Source organism: Amaranthus tricolor, chromosome 10, assembly GCF_026212465.1.
Source record: "Amaranthus tricolor cultivar Red isolate AtriRed21 chromosome 10, ASM2621246v1, whole genome shotgun sequence".
NCBI lineage: Eukaryota > Viridiplantae > Streptophyta > Magnoliopsida > Caryophyllales > Amaranthaceae > Amaranthus > Amaranthus tricolor.
This window is the reverse complement of record NC_080056.1, coordinates 6,055,747-6,070,802: the sequence shown is the minus strand read 5'-3', so window position 1 is coordinate 6,070,802 and position 15,056 is coordinate 6,055,747. Positions and strand designations below refer to the sequence as shown.

Sequence of the window (15,056 nt, the reverse complement as noted above, 5' to 3'; positions counted from 1 at the left end):
GCTAATATATATGTGTATATGTAACTGCATAATATTCCTGAGTTTATTTTTTCATATTGTTTATTTTTTATTTATTTATATTGATGTTATAAAAACCGTGCATTGTACGGATATCTACACTAATTACTATAGATAATAAGTATTTGTTGGTCTATGATTTGAATGTATTTTTTAAAATTTTTAATTAGTTTTCTGCTTTTTATGGTGATTTACGAATCATCATGATTAACTTAGATTTTCTATTAAAACGCTACATATTTTTTAGTTGTGTTAAAAGTTTGGTTCAAATAAATGTACATGATTGGTTTTGTAATTTTGCGTATTTGATTTAAAAATATATTATTTGATTATTTTTAAAATTTTTGAATATTATTAATACGATATCAAGTTTAAATTTAACTTTTTAAATGAATATGAATAGAAAGACTATAAATTAGGAGCCAAATAATGTTTGGTGATAAGTTTTCAATTATTTGGTGATAAGTTTTCTCAATCCAAAAAAAAAGAAGATAATCAGATTTGGTGATAAGTTTTCAATTATTTACAAAAGTTGTGGGCACGAGAAATAATATTTGGCAAAATCAAATACTTAAAGCCATACAAAATGCTAAATGTACAAGGGACAGTAAAAACATAAAATTATGGTTGGGAGCCAAATAGCTTATGTATAGCAAAATAATAATGGTAGAATAATCGATACACTAACAGATAATTATATAAAAACAAAATAAAATTTTTAGCATGTTAAATTGTTAGTTATGTATAATATTTAATCAAAGTCTTAAATAATTATATTTATATTTAGAATAATTTGCGAATTAGAGCCTTAAAGTTTAGCACTTTTGCGAATTACAACCTCAATGTTTATTTTTTAAAATTACAACCACCAAAGTATCAAAATTTGCAGGTTTAAGCCAAAACAATAAATTCCGACCATTTTGGTGGTTGAAATTTTAGGTTAAGTAGTCGAAATTATGTATTTTTAGCCTGAACCTGTAAACTTTGATTTTTTGATAGCTGTAATTCGCAAAAAATAAACATTAAAATTGTAATTTGCATAAGTACCAAACTTTAAGATTGTAATTTGCAAATTACTCATATATTTATATTTATAAGCGGCAAACTAGAAACATAATACGATGCGTGGTAAAACTCAGGGAACTGGCTTCCTTCGGCTCTCCATGTAAATTTGCCACTGGAAGTACGTCGAGGTGGTTGCTGGAGCCTGTAGCTCTTATGGATCATGCCAAATGCAAGAAGTATGGAAGAAATATGCAATCATGACCAACATGAGGGACAACATAACATACCCTTTCCTCTAATCACACAACCACCAGTCTACCACTCTTTGCTCTTCGTAAATAGACTCGAATAGACGACAACTCAACACCTCCCATGAAAACGATAGAGACGATACATCTAAACATTTCGAACAATCTAAACTGGCAATGCTAAAATGAGCAGTAGCTTGAAGTAAGGTTCGGGAAAGACTGCAATTAATGGTTTATTAACCATGTCCTTCAGAAAAAAAATTCGAATACAATTAATGGGTACAAACTACAAACATTACAGCAATGGAAATGAAAAAAGGGAAAAGGCCAACTCTGTGTTTACAGGTGATAGGCCTTCGAAATTAAACTCGAAGAAAATACAAAGATTAAGAAAAAAAATAAAGATTACACTCGTACAGACAATATGACTATCAATGCCCTGAATTATGCAGAATCGAATGCAGAAACATAACTCCATCTAAATTCCCACTGGACATCGTATGTACACAAAGGAAACAAGTGAGGAACATAAGGAAACCGAGGCATGTTATTAAGAGACACAAGACGTTGTAGCAGTTCTTCACTGCTGATGGAACTCGGGGTTAAATGCAACAGCCTCACGGTAAATCAATTCCCTCATCTGCTCCTCCGACAAGGCATGTTGTTCGAAGTCAAAGCTAAAGGGGGTCATGCATACTGGCTCGTCACTGATATCATGCAGCGAATTAAGGTATGGATGTGCTAGCGCATCTTCAACTAAAAAAATACACAAGTTTTACGTCATGCCTAAAGAAATTCACACTCAAGTCAAAAATTTGAAACAAAAAAGAAGAAAGTTGTCTTTGTCATATTTGGTATTCTTCATATTGTGGAGTTCGGTTGGAGTATCGAAAAATTTCATGCATAAGCCGGTTGAATGTTGGCTTCTCTGTCTTAACTATTTAACATTTAAACCCAAGCCAAACAGAAGTGATAATAAAACATTATGATGAATGACATGAAAAGATAAGACTACTCGTCATATTAATGCCCCAAAGAACGAAAATGGCATAGAAGATACAATGTCAAGTAATCTAAGCAGCTGAGTGCGAAGAACCACAAACAATTCAAGAAGCTAAAATTTCAATGTAATAGTATAATATTAACACACGTCACACATCTGGGGTAATATAACGAAATCCTACCACATCACAGCTCTAGAAGTATGTTAATTGCACAAGGACCGTGCACAAGAGGGATCTATTATCATGAACTCGTACACTCACACACCATTGCCAGGTGGATAACCACGGAAGAGTATAATTATATGAACTTATACTCAGCAATCAAACACAGATAATTATCTAGAGTGATACAAGATAACATGCATATTGAAATACACAAACAATGCATATTATCATGAGCTCATCCAATTCTAACTCATTACGCTGCACTACCTGCCTCAATTTATTATTTTTGATGTAGATTTCTTGACATATACTGTCAGAGAAGAATAACAATGTGATACTACTTCAAGTAGAACAGGTAGAAAGAATCATGAAGTATGCACATTTAAAAATAGTGAAACAAAAGTACCTACAAGAAAAGTGTCAACATTTCCACAGCCTATAACTCATAAATCATAATATGCCGTTATCTCAAATTACATTACTCCAGAGTGTGATTATATTCTTAAGTCTTCCATAGCTCATAAGTGAAGTCATTCTCTAAAGAGCTTTTTAGTATATTAAATAAAATTCTAAGGAGGATAAAAGCATAAATAAAGTATTGGAGATAACTGAAAAATCAAGATGTGAAAAGCATGTTGTACAAACTAGTGGATCAAATCAATGTTGCATGAAATGAAATTCGATGCAATACGAGAAACGAAAATGGAAACGAGAAACGATAATTTTGAGTTTCAAAAATATAGGAAACATAGTACAATAAGTAATTTAAATTTTTTACATATAAGGAGTTAATTGAGAGGCAGAAATGACTAAAAAGTACAAAATTAAAAAAAAAAAGTGATAAAAGAAAGAAAATTAAAAAAACAAAGGAAAAGAAAAACAAATTTTGGAAAGCAATACCAAAATGAGATTACCTCACTTATAAGCCCACTTACAAACCCTAATAATATACTTAATAGTCATATAAAAAGCAAGAAAGAACGGAGACAAAGGAAAAGAACTAAATGGCTGTCAATGAAAGGAGGAGGAGACAAGGGAACAGAATAACCGACTGCCACATTATAATTAGACCTTAGAAACCAAAACCCTAAAAGTTTAAGTAAGTTCTCAACTTTTCCCGTTTTTCTGTTCTTTTTCGCGTTTCATCTCTTAGAATTATTCGCTTCTTCTCTTCTTGAGTTCAAATTTAGATGGTTGAGAAGGCTCCGACCCTAGCCAACCGGAATGTTGCCGTAGGCAATTTGAATTGTGTTTCCTTACCGTTTCAGATTAAACGATCTAACCACCATTTGGTGCCTTGTTCTGTGTTTTGCGCTTATGGATCAAACAAACCAAGACGCAAATGTTGCTTGTGGTAAAATATTAAATTAACTATCAAGGGAATAAGTATAACGATTGGCTGAAATGGTAAAAAAAAAATCCATGATTAAGGGGGATGACATTAAGGTAAATATCCAAATACGTGTAAACAAAAGGCAAAATCTTAAGTAGATAATATTGCTACCTCTTAGCAAATTTCTATTTTGTTATCTACTTTTCCTTCTAAAAGGAGGTAAGCTGTCCCCAATGAAAAGTTGAAATAAGTAATAACGGATTATATCTTATTTACCACCCACGACTTCCCGCCTCCAAGAAATGAGGCTCCTAGAGAAAATTAAAATAGTGATGTTGCTGCCAAGTGATCTAAGAGCTCATTGCCAGCAAAACTACCAATTCACTAAAATTTCGTTAGGGTGCGTTTGAATGGAAGGAAATGGAGGAAAATGAAGGGGAAGGATTTAGAGGGATGAAGAATCCCTTGTTTGCATAACAAAATGGGAGGGAAGGCATTTGGAGGAGAGGGATTTGAACTTTTGAAGGGATTAGATGAATAAATTTTTGTTAAGATCTCAATCTCTCTAAAGTTGGAAAGATTTGGAGGGAAAACTTTTAACTCCCTTTCTTTCCCTTCCCTTACCTTCCCTCTTACACAAACAAAAGTTATTTTCCTTCCATTTCTCTTCCCAACCTTTCCTTTCCTCCTTCCCTTTCCCTTCCTTTCTTTTCTCTACAAAATTGTTATCCAAACATTGTGTTAAGGATCATCTTTCATAGAGATTCAATTACCTGTTATTCTCTGTCTAGGATCAAATGTCAGCATCTTTTCAACAAGATCAATAGCTGCTGGATGTACATGTGGAAACTTTTCAGCTAATGACTGCCTTCGGTATTGAGGAAGCTGACGAATATACCTCTTAGCATTTTCATTGAGAAATCCAAGCTCATGTTCTGAAGGAGTGCCTATAAGCTGCAAATTTTAGAGTCAGTATACTGTGTATTCATGTTAAAGCTCATCTATTGAACAAAGTTGTTTGAGGTTGTTTCTTAAATAAAAGAAAGCAAGCTTTAAAAGAATAAAAGCTTCAGTAATGCAACAAGAGTCTCAGCCCATTTACCCTCTAATTTTTTGGTAAGAAGAAGATCAAGGGACAGACAAAAACGTTTACACAGATACAGACTATATAATCTGAAGCATTTAAAATGATCAACAGATTTGCCAAGAGCAGCCGGCTAAAAATAGTTCAAGCATCAATAAGTCATCAATATTTCTTGGTACGATGATAAGAACGTGGGAACATGATATGTTTTGCGAAAATTTTGCTACTGCAAGATATGATAATCAATAAGAACGCAAAATAACATAAACCACATCACTGTCAATTACCTCCATAAGCAGGCGTAGCTGGTGCACATGATCTCTGCCTGGAAATAGAGGTTTACGATCCATCAACTCCATAAAGATACAACCTACTGACCATACATCAATAGCAGCAGTATAATCAGAAGAATTTAACAATAATTCTGGTGCTCGATACCATCTTGTCACAACATATTCGGTCATAAAATCTGTTTCTGATGTCACACGAGCTAGCCCAAAATCACAGATTTTTAAATCGCAGTTGGCATTAAGCAAGAGATTGCTAGGTTTCAAATCCCTGTGAAGAACATTGGCCGAATGAATGTACTTCAATCCACGTAAGATCTGGTAGAGGAAATACTGCAAAAAGACATTTGTCAAGGTCATTAGTGCAAATCAGAATGAAGTAATAGCATAAACCACAACTAAATAGACAAGAACAATTATGGTAAACCACAATTGACTCAATAAGGTTGTTAAAAAGTATACATCTATTCTTTTGCCAAATTGTCAAGTCTTAGCACCATTGAGATGGGCAAATTTTATTTTCTGGAGGAAGCACGGTAGAGTCATTTTCTAAACCAAAGAGGTTGTTTCCGATTGAAAGTTGGTAGCAAACGCCATATGCAACTTCACATAAATAAGAAGTGCACATGATCTACTGAGTCATTTTACCAAAGAGGTTGTTTCCGATTGAAAGTTGGTAGCAAACGTCATGTGCAACTTCACATAAATAAGAAGTGCACATGATCTACTGAGTCATTTTACTTAAGTCCAATATAATTCTAAACCAAAGAAATATTAACATGCAGAAAACACCATTGACCACGTTTCAATTCTCAAACAAAAGATCTACAAAAGGGAATAAGGTTTGAGATAATACCTGACAGTGTTCTTCTGACAACCCCTGGTTAGAACGAATTATCTGATGGAGATCAGTGTCCATCAATTCATATGCAATATATACATCATTAAATACCTCCCTTCGAGGAGGTGGTATGATATCCCTAATTGCAACAACCTGCAACACAAATGAAAACGTTGATCCAAATCTTCAGTATATATCGATGAGAAATTGCAGCCAACAATTTAAAAACAACTTATTCAAAAATAAGCCAAACTAAAACATCTTAGTTCACATAGCTCATGGAAAAATTATAAGAAATAAAAAAGGAAACAAAATATCCACTGGAATTATAGACTGTCCAATTACTCTTCACAGATTAAGAGAAACTTCATCCCACAATCTTAATTAAATCCACCAAAATGCAATAGTAATGGTCAATTTTTCCCTTTTATTCTCTTGCAAAACTAGGTATCACATCATTTTTTCATACAGATTGGGAGTTTTTTTGTTGTACACTTCTCAATCCTCTCATGCTATTCACTCGGCATGTGCAGTGGGATGGATAAGAGCAGACTTAGTCCAACTAAACTCGGCCGACCCATCCTCAAAAAAAAAAAGAAAATGGGCTCAACAAAATTGTAAAGAAATCCTTCTTTTATCCCTTTTCTCCTTTTCTATCTTCAAAAACGATAGCCAACCCTTTCCTTTTCTTTCTATCAATTCAAAGAAGACAACTTCTTAATCCTAACTAATTGTTCTTTAATAGATTATTATAAAATAAAAAATTAAAAAAAAAAGCACATAAAAGTGTATCTTTCATATTCGTTAAGCCAGCACTAAGAAAAACTATTTTGAGCTTACCTTGGAGGCGTGCCCAAGGCATGCTTTTAAAAATATCAGACTGGAAAATTATAGATTCCTTTACCTTGAAACATTTCCAAAATCTTATTCCTCACGATATTTCTATTACAACTTAGCAGTTAGAAGAGATAATCTACCAACATGTGGTGTAAATTTTCTGACAAGAATGATGCGGTCTGGCTAGCTTTCCTTCCAAATAAATTGGTTCCTGAAATAGGATGAGCAACCAACTTCACAGTATTATGCTCATCCCTTAAAAACCTAGTTTGGTAGTTTTTTGATGACAGAAGATTTTTGATCTTGGTCTATAATCTGTTTAACTAATGCAGATAAGGAATTTCCAGAACAAAGTTGTCCTTTCCCCAACAAAACACGAGGACTTCACAACATTATATCTCCCCGCTGCCACTCTTGATAATAGCAGGAACACCAAGTATCATTAAGTGTGTCTGCAAAACTTAGTTTGGACAGTACTGAAAACTAAGTATCTTTGAAACGGGTGGATAGTTTCAACTTTCAACAAATGCCCCAGCAATAATTTAATGCACATATTACATTACTCCCTTGCAAAACCAGTCCTTTATCAAAGGGCACACTTCTTAATTGACTGCTACTATTCTTGATTGAAGTAAACACACTTTTAATGGAGCACCATTTTTAATAGCACATCTATTCTGACTTTCGAATAAGTAGGCTAGATATACACAGCTTCTGCTTTGAAATATCTCGAAGGCATTACACAGTCAATCTAATATGCCTTCGGTATTTTTCTATATTATTCACCCTTAATTAATCTTATAACCTTTATTCTCAGATCAAATCATAGCAAAAATATTAAGAACACCCACCATGACAAATCAGTACCCAAAAAAAATGACTACTGAGTCTGAGATAGTTGATATGCAATAATACATGTATGAAACCAATTTCATCAGCTTCTGCACATTTTTCAAGATAATAGTTCGGTAGTTTCTAGACAACTAATTGTTCGGCTAGTCGCTGGCTCGCTGCTTAATAAATTCAGGTAAGAAACTTCTATAACTACTTATGTATATTTATCAAACTGCCCGCCTCTACCAACAAACACGGATAATAAAGAAAGAAAACTTAAATTTTAAAAATCCCACCTTTGTCTTTTAAAAATTACACTTTTCGATTATTTTTAAAATTTTATAAAAATCGTATTTTAAAAAAATGATTTTAAAAAAAATAATTGATTGGTGGAATTTTTAAAAGACAACGAGCAAAAGTGGTATTTTTAAAATTAAATTTTCCTAAAAGAAAAGGTTTTGGCAGTTTGGCTACATTAATTATCCCCACTATTTATTTCAACCACTCACAATATACAGCATAATTTTGTATTATATTTGCAAATAATGGAGATGATTTACATACTCCACCAAAAAATTAATCAGCTTAGAAGGAGTCGAAAACAAAATAAACGAATAATATTATAATTTTCATTACATATAACATATAAAGTAAAGGAAAATAATATTATTACTCACTGACGTTTTCATGATCCATATGCCTAAGAAGCTTGATTTCACGCAAAGTCCTCTTAGCATCCACTTTATTATCAAACGCATTCGCAATCTTCTTGATCGCAACATGTTCATTAGTCTCCGAATTCAAAGAAGAACTACACGATAAACCAACCAAATTAATCAATCAACCACTACAAGTTGCGACATCATTAATCAAACGAAAAAAGAACATAAATTACCAGACGATGCCATAAGCGCCTTTACCAATCGGCATAATTGGAGGTTTGTACTTAGCAGTAACCTCAAAAACGTTGCCAAAAATGTTGTATTGGATGAACCTACCGCCATGGCTAAGAGTGGCCGGAATACTTATCTTTTGTTGAGGTGGTTGAGAATTATCGGTTGATGACGGCAGAGGAACACCGGCATCCATCATATCTGTGTCGGAAGGTTGAGGAGCAGAGGCATCCATGGTTGATAGGTGAGCTAAAGCTTTGTTCTTGTTTCTAATTGAAGAAACCCTAGAAATTGGAAAGGAGGGAAGACGAGATTGAGGGGATCTGTATTCGGTTTCCCCTTTTTCTGGATTCCTAAATTAGGCTGCCTTTACGGGCAGAATAATAAATTAACAAAAATTAGGCTGCCTTTATTTGTCTTAATTTAGTATTGTTGTAGTTTAGGCTTTTGGTTAGCCGTCAGAAGTCTGCATTCAAGTCACTTGGTCGATTTTGGATGATGTGTTTTAAATCTATTAAAATCGACTTTTGTTTTTGTATTACATTGATTTTTATATAATTTTAAATTTAATTTAAAGTCGAATTCAGTTATAAGGTCGGTAGATATCAAATTTTCAAATCTACTTTGAACATTTCGAGTTGGTCTGAATGCTTAGCTACTCTCAAACACCACTAGTTTTGTGATAGCATGTAGGGGTAAAAGTTTGGTTTTTGGTTTGGATTCGATACGAATCCAAATCCAATCAAATCAAATAAAATTCAGTTTTGATATTTTCAGTTCAAATCCAAATCATAATATTTATAATCCAAATTGAATCGAACCGAATTTTGAAATACCAATCCAAATTGAATAGAATAGACCGAATTGCAACGATTTGTATATTTTGCACCGAAAATTAAATTTGCATGTATTGTTTCAAACGTATTCTTTCTAAAACTCCTAAATAGATATTAATAATTTTAGGGTTTTTTATTCAAACAGGTAAAAAACTTTTAACAAAAATCTGAAAATAAGCGCAAAAATTCTAACAAATCAAATGGAAGATATAACATGCCTTTAACATTTTGGTTTTTTCGGTTTTTCAGTTTTGTTGGACCCTAAACTGAGTTTAAACCGAACACCGAATTATAATTAAAATTCAGTCTAAACCAAACCAAATTTAAAATATAGTCAAACCAAATTACTTATTCGATTTGATTTGGTTCGGTGTTTGATTTTTCACCAAATTACTTACACCTCTAATAGCATGTCGAGTGGACATCTCCTTATTCCTTACTAAGGACAAATATATACATTTCACCTACTTTAATTTATCTTTTCACTTCATATATTAGTTTTAATAGTGTAACTTTTTATTATAAATCTTTATCATTACTACTTTAATGTGTAACTTATGTAAATTAGAGCTAGTTTATTAAAAATTACATACACCCATACTTAAATAGAAGATCCATATTAATATTTTCTCGACATTGGCTAAGGTAAAATTATGTTTTGATATTTTAAGATCTTAAATTGATCTAACAAATTTGTTTTCCAAATAAACTATCATTTTTGGATTATTATTTTATTAGGATATAATTAAGAAAATATTATTAATATAACAATTTTTGTTTGCAGATCATATGTTGAAAATAAGATTGTCACATAGAATTCGGAAAATTAATAATATTAATAAATTTGGCAAAACTTATAAGAATATTATTTGTCATTTAACAGTAAAATTATTAAAATGTATAATTATATGATAGTTTAATCTATATGTACAAATTCAGAACTAATTTTTTTAAATACGTTAAAATTTTCAAAATTTTAATTTGACATTACGCGTAATAATTTTCTAAAGCTTAAATCTAAAATTCTTATACAGAAGCAAAATAATAAATCGTACAAGTATCACGCAACTATATTTTCTTATACTATTAATTTTATATAGGTGTACAAATTAATTAAGAATACCACCCTTTTTATTAAAAAAATCAAAGGTGCTTTCCCCATTAAAGGGATATCATTATTTATAAAACTTGTAAAGCCATGCATTATCGAGTATCTTGAATAGTTCACTTTTAAATTGTGCATATAACAAGTAGGGACGGACTCAGTTCCCACCATCTTATGAGTTATGACAAAGGAGATTGCATAATTTTATAATACATTATAAAAACACAAATTTTTCGGAGTGACGGTTTTTTTAATAGGTCATCTCCATTTGAGTTAGCTCAAAAAAAAAATTTAAAATAAGCTTTTTGGTAAGCATTAAGATTATTGTAAGTAGGCATTTAGAATATTGTTATATGTCAGTACGTAAGTATTTCCTTAATGGGCATTAAGTATATTGTAAGTAAGCATTAAAAATATTGTAAATATGTATTAAGAATATGGTAAGTAGGCTAGTAAGCTAATCTCGGTAGGCATTAAAAATATCGTAAGTAGGCATATTAAGTAATTACTTAGTGACATTAAGTGTATTGTAAGTAGGCATTAAAGATACAGTAAATGGACATTAAGATTTAATGGGTTGAGCCTAAAAGACGTCTCTCAAAGAGATCTCCTAGGAGACCGGTTGTTAAAAAAAAATTCTTATAATTAAGATTTGTCCAAAATTGATGGAATGATGAGGTTACAGGTAAAGAATAACATGAAAACTAATACACCATGAAAATTCCTAAAGATATTTTATATCTTTGTATATATTATGTTATACTCCTTATATTTTAAATAAATATAGGATAATTAATAAAGGGGATGGACACTATTTTTACAAATCTAATATGATAAATAAAACCTATATTGCTTTTTATTTTAGTGTCATTTCCTTTCTTTCATTAAAATTTTGGCCGACAAATTCTTTATCAATAACCTTATCAATATGCATTGTTTGAACCTCAAGCCTTCTTGAAATTGTGTTTGAACTTTTAATGTTGTAAATATATATAAACGAATAAATATTATAATCCAAGATTTTCTAATTGGCACGTTGTGAAATATAGAGTTACATTCAAAAATTTTAAATCATATAGACTGAAATGAATTTAAATTGTCATAACAAAAATTATATTTAACAAATGAAGTTAAAGCTTCCCTATTGTTACCCCTTTTGAAAAGAAAATCGAGTGTTTTTTACTCTTTATATTTGCCTACTAAGTCTCCAAAAAAACATCATTAAAATTAAGATAGTAATAAAAATATAAACACGCACACTAAAAAAAGTTGAATGTGAAATTATGAAATATATTACAACATAAATTTGTTAGTCTATTAAAAAATAACAGTTTAAATTTAGTTTAATCCCTTAACCTTACTTTATAAATATGTTATCTCAAGCATTGAACTATAGTAAATTTTTGTTATATTTATGCACTCTTAAAATTATGTATCATATTAATAAGGGAAGACAAAGCCAAAATTACAAAGAATCACATTTTCGTCAATGGGGCCGGGCCTCCCCCGGCCTCTGATGTGGCTTTGCCCATGAACATGTCCATATAAAAAGTATATTCAAAGTGTTAGCTTTAACATCCAAAGTGATATATTAAACACTAAATAATTAATGGATTTTCGTTGAACTATTTAGTCTAATTTAAAATTGTCTAACAATAAGATTGTCTTAATAATTAAAAGTTAATTTTTACTTTTTTATTTTCTATTTTCAATAAACTCCTTTTGTTTCTCTTACCATGTTTCGTGGGAAATGTAGTAAACTTGATGAGTTTGCTCTATATTGTTTTTATATTTTTACGCTTCTAAATAGTTTTCCTCTATTAAGGTAAACTGGACTTTCAAGAAAATTTACCACGTGAACGAAAAACTATGGGAATGGATGGAACGCAACAGATATTCTATACATGAGGTCTACCAAACAATGCACACCACGCAAGGTAAGGTAATTGGGCGAAGCTAGTCTGGTCTAGAATTGCACCCCCTAAAACAAGATTCATCTTGTGGCTCGCTTTCCTCAACAAGATTAAAACTAAGGACAAGCTCTTCAAGATAGGTGTCGCTCCTGATGATTACTGCACACTATGTGGCATATATTGCGAAACAATCAATCACCTTTTTTTTTTGCCTGCAGGTTCAGTCAGAGATGTCTTGAAGCCACTATGAACTGGCTGGACTCAAAAACCAAAATAACTTCCCTCGGTAACCTAGCATCAAAAAATGGAGAATCCCCAAGGCGAGGAAAGAAGTCATCTGTACTGCTATAAGCTACCTAGTGTACCAAATATGACAATCTCGAAATGAAGCCATATGAAAAGCGAAAGTCAAAACCATTGAGCAGGTGCTGAAGAACATCAAATTAGAAGTGAAGGCTCGCTCCTCCCTTATATGTGACAAATAATTAGCGAGAGACGCTAATTGGATGTATAGGACTCTTAATGATGTATAGCTTTTTGTCTTTTGAACTACTCATATGGTTCCTTTATTTTTTGAGGCTATCACCCTACTTTCTATGCACATGAAGAATGCAGTCTAGAAACCCTTTCTAGAAGATGTGCCTTTCTAGCTATCTGATGCAACTTGTAGTGTATGCCTGGACGTGATATCCTGTTAATTTTCTTCTTTGATTAATGGAAATTCTTCTTTTTTTAAAAAAAAAAAATACCAGTATGAAATATATGACCTGGTCAAGTCTCATATTTTATGTTACTTGGCCAAATTTTATTTTTTAAAATTAATTTGAAAAGATTACAAAATTAATGTTCTTTTAATTTTTTAAAAAGATTACACAATTAATCGATCAATTTTAAATTTGTTAACAATGCGCTTACGTTGATTTATGCTAAATTAATCTTTTTTTGTTTTTTATAATTGAATCAACATTGAATCAATTAACACTTCAAATTTGTATTCACATTGCGTTAAACTTAATTAAAACAAAGTTAACTACATTTTTATTTATTTACGTAATTTAAAAGAAATATATTGATCAACTTTTTAGATTTATATTCACATTGCGTTTGTTTGTGAAATTAACACTACTAATTGGGTTTAGAGAAGTTTTTAAAAGAAAAATTTTTACACTTTGTTTGTCCGATTTAAGTTTTATCACTTAGGAGAGAGAAATTTAATTTAGAGGTTTGAAGTATATATTGAAGATAAAATATATTCGTGTGAGATCTTGTCTAACATTTTCATGATTTTCTTCAATAATCCTACCTATTAATTGACTATGAATAATCTCAACTTTAGGGGTATTTGCCTAGTATAAACTCGGTAACCTAATAACCTACAATAATAGGTAATTCACCAAAATAGTAAATTAAAAATTAATTTAAAATTAAAGAAAATTTTAAAAAAATTCACATAAAATATTCTGAATAATAAAAAATCATAAACTTTTAAAACATTTTTTTAACATTTTCTTGAACATTCTATTTTAATTTATCTTTTTTTAAATAAAATTTACAATAGCAAGTGATCCGGTTACAGAATTTACTCTAGAAAAAATACCTCTCAAAATTGAAATTATTCATAATTTTATTCAATAAATAAAAATATTATAGGAAAATCATAAGTAAATTAAAATTATTTTAAGTAATTTTTCAATTTGAAAAGCGGATTCTTAACAGCAATAAATAGAGCACGTAACGTCACGCCGTCAAGAAAGGAGTATAAGACAGTCAACATCAAGTAATGCAAAATATCTAAGGCCAATATTCGTATCAATCTCTCCTGATATTAAATGCAACACCCGATAAACTTTCCACATTTTAATGACAAAACCAGATATACACTTCCCTTTCCAAATAGCTGTCCATCCAAATTTTATTGTATCCCCTCCAAATATTATATATACTTCTATTATAATTATAATATTTCACTTTTATTCCACAGAAGGCAAGAATCCTTATAGAAATAATATAAATGTAAATAACAATTTCCTAATCTATGCACTTGGTGCTAGATTACAAATCTTGAAAATTTGTTTAAATCTAATTTGTGACATACTCTAATAAAATTGGTAAAAATAATAAATTTTTAAAGAGTATACAATCAGATTTGTACAATTTTACCAATTTTGTTATTTAAATTTATGCACTAGGTGCATAGGTTATAATAATAATAATAATAAATAATGAAACAAATAAAAAATAACTCGAGTGAACATAATAGGTATTTGAATTTTGAGTAGCTCATACTCGATAGCAGTTTAATTAGATAGACTAATATAGTCGAAGATTAGAGTGACTAATTTAACCGACTAAATATCCCCCATAAACTCTTGTGTGAAACGGTTTTACTAGTGAAATACTTCTCATATATAGGTTAAATTTGTCCAACTAATACGATTATTAGCATATGAGCTCTTGTTTTGACGTCGTCTCACTGTGTGACAAAACTTTCATAAGTGTAGTTGAATATCCCGTGTAGAGGTTTTCATTCAAGTCATCAGGTCGATTTCAGATTATGTATTTCTGGTCGATTTAAAATTGAATTTGCATCCATACTATTCTTTATATGATTATAAATCATTTAAAAGTCAGGTTAAATCAAATTCGAGCACAA

The 15,056-nt window shown here is 31.0% G+C and overlaps 1 protein-coding gene across 1 annotated transcript; it reads right to left on the bottom strand.

The window, feature by feature from the left end:
- Positions 1–1,479: 1,479 nt before the first annotated feature.
- LOC130825546 (mitogen-activated protein kinase homolog MMK1) lies at positions 1,480–8,968 on the bottom strand. The gene is made up of 6 exons (XM_057690826.1): positions 8,552–8,968; positions 8,338–8,467; positions 6,001–6,138; positions 5,145–5,477; positions 4,547–4,727; positions 1,480–2,027 (listed from the first exon to the last, which is right to left on the bottom strand). The coding sequence occupies exons 1-6, from the start codon at positions 8,782–8,784 to the stop codon at positions 1,852–1,854; spliced, it is 1,191 nt and encodes a 396-aa protein (XP_057546809.1). The 5' UTR covers positions 8,785–8,968; the 3' UTR covers positions 1,480–1,851.
- Positions 8,969–15,056: the final 6,088 nt, after the last annotated feature.

What these genes read in the sequence shown, in the direction of transcription:
- LOC130825546 (XM_057690826.1), bottom strand. Translation starts at nt 8,784, where the DNA reads ATGGATGCCTCTGCTCCTCAACCTTCCGACACAGATATGATGGATGCC. An exon ending in GGCGCTTATGGCATCGTCTG is followed by an intron (nt 8,468 to 8,551) that starts GTAATTTATGTT and finishes TTTATCGTGTAG; the next exon opens with TTCTTCTTTGAATTCGGAGA. An exon ending in GGCATATGGATCATGAAAAC is followed by an intron (nt 6,139 to 8,337) that starts GTCAGTGAGTAA and finishes TTTGTGTTGCAG; the next exon opens with GTTGTTGCAATTAGGGATAT.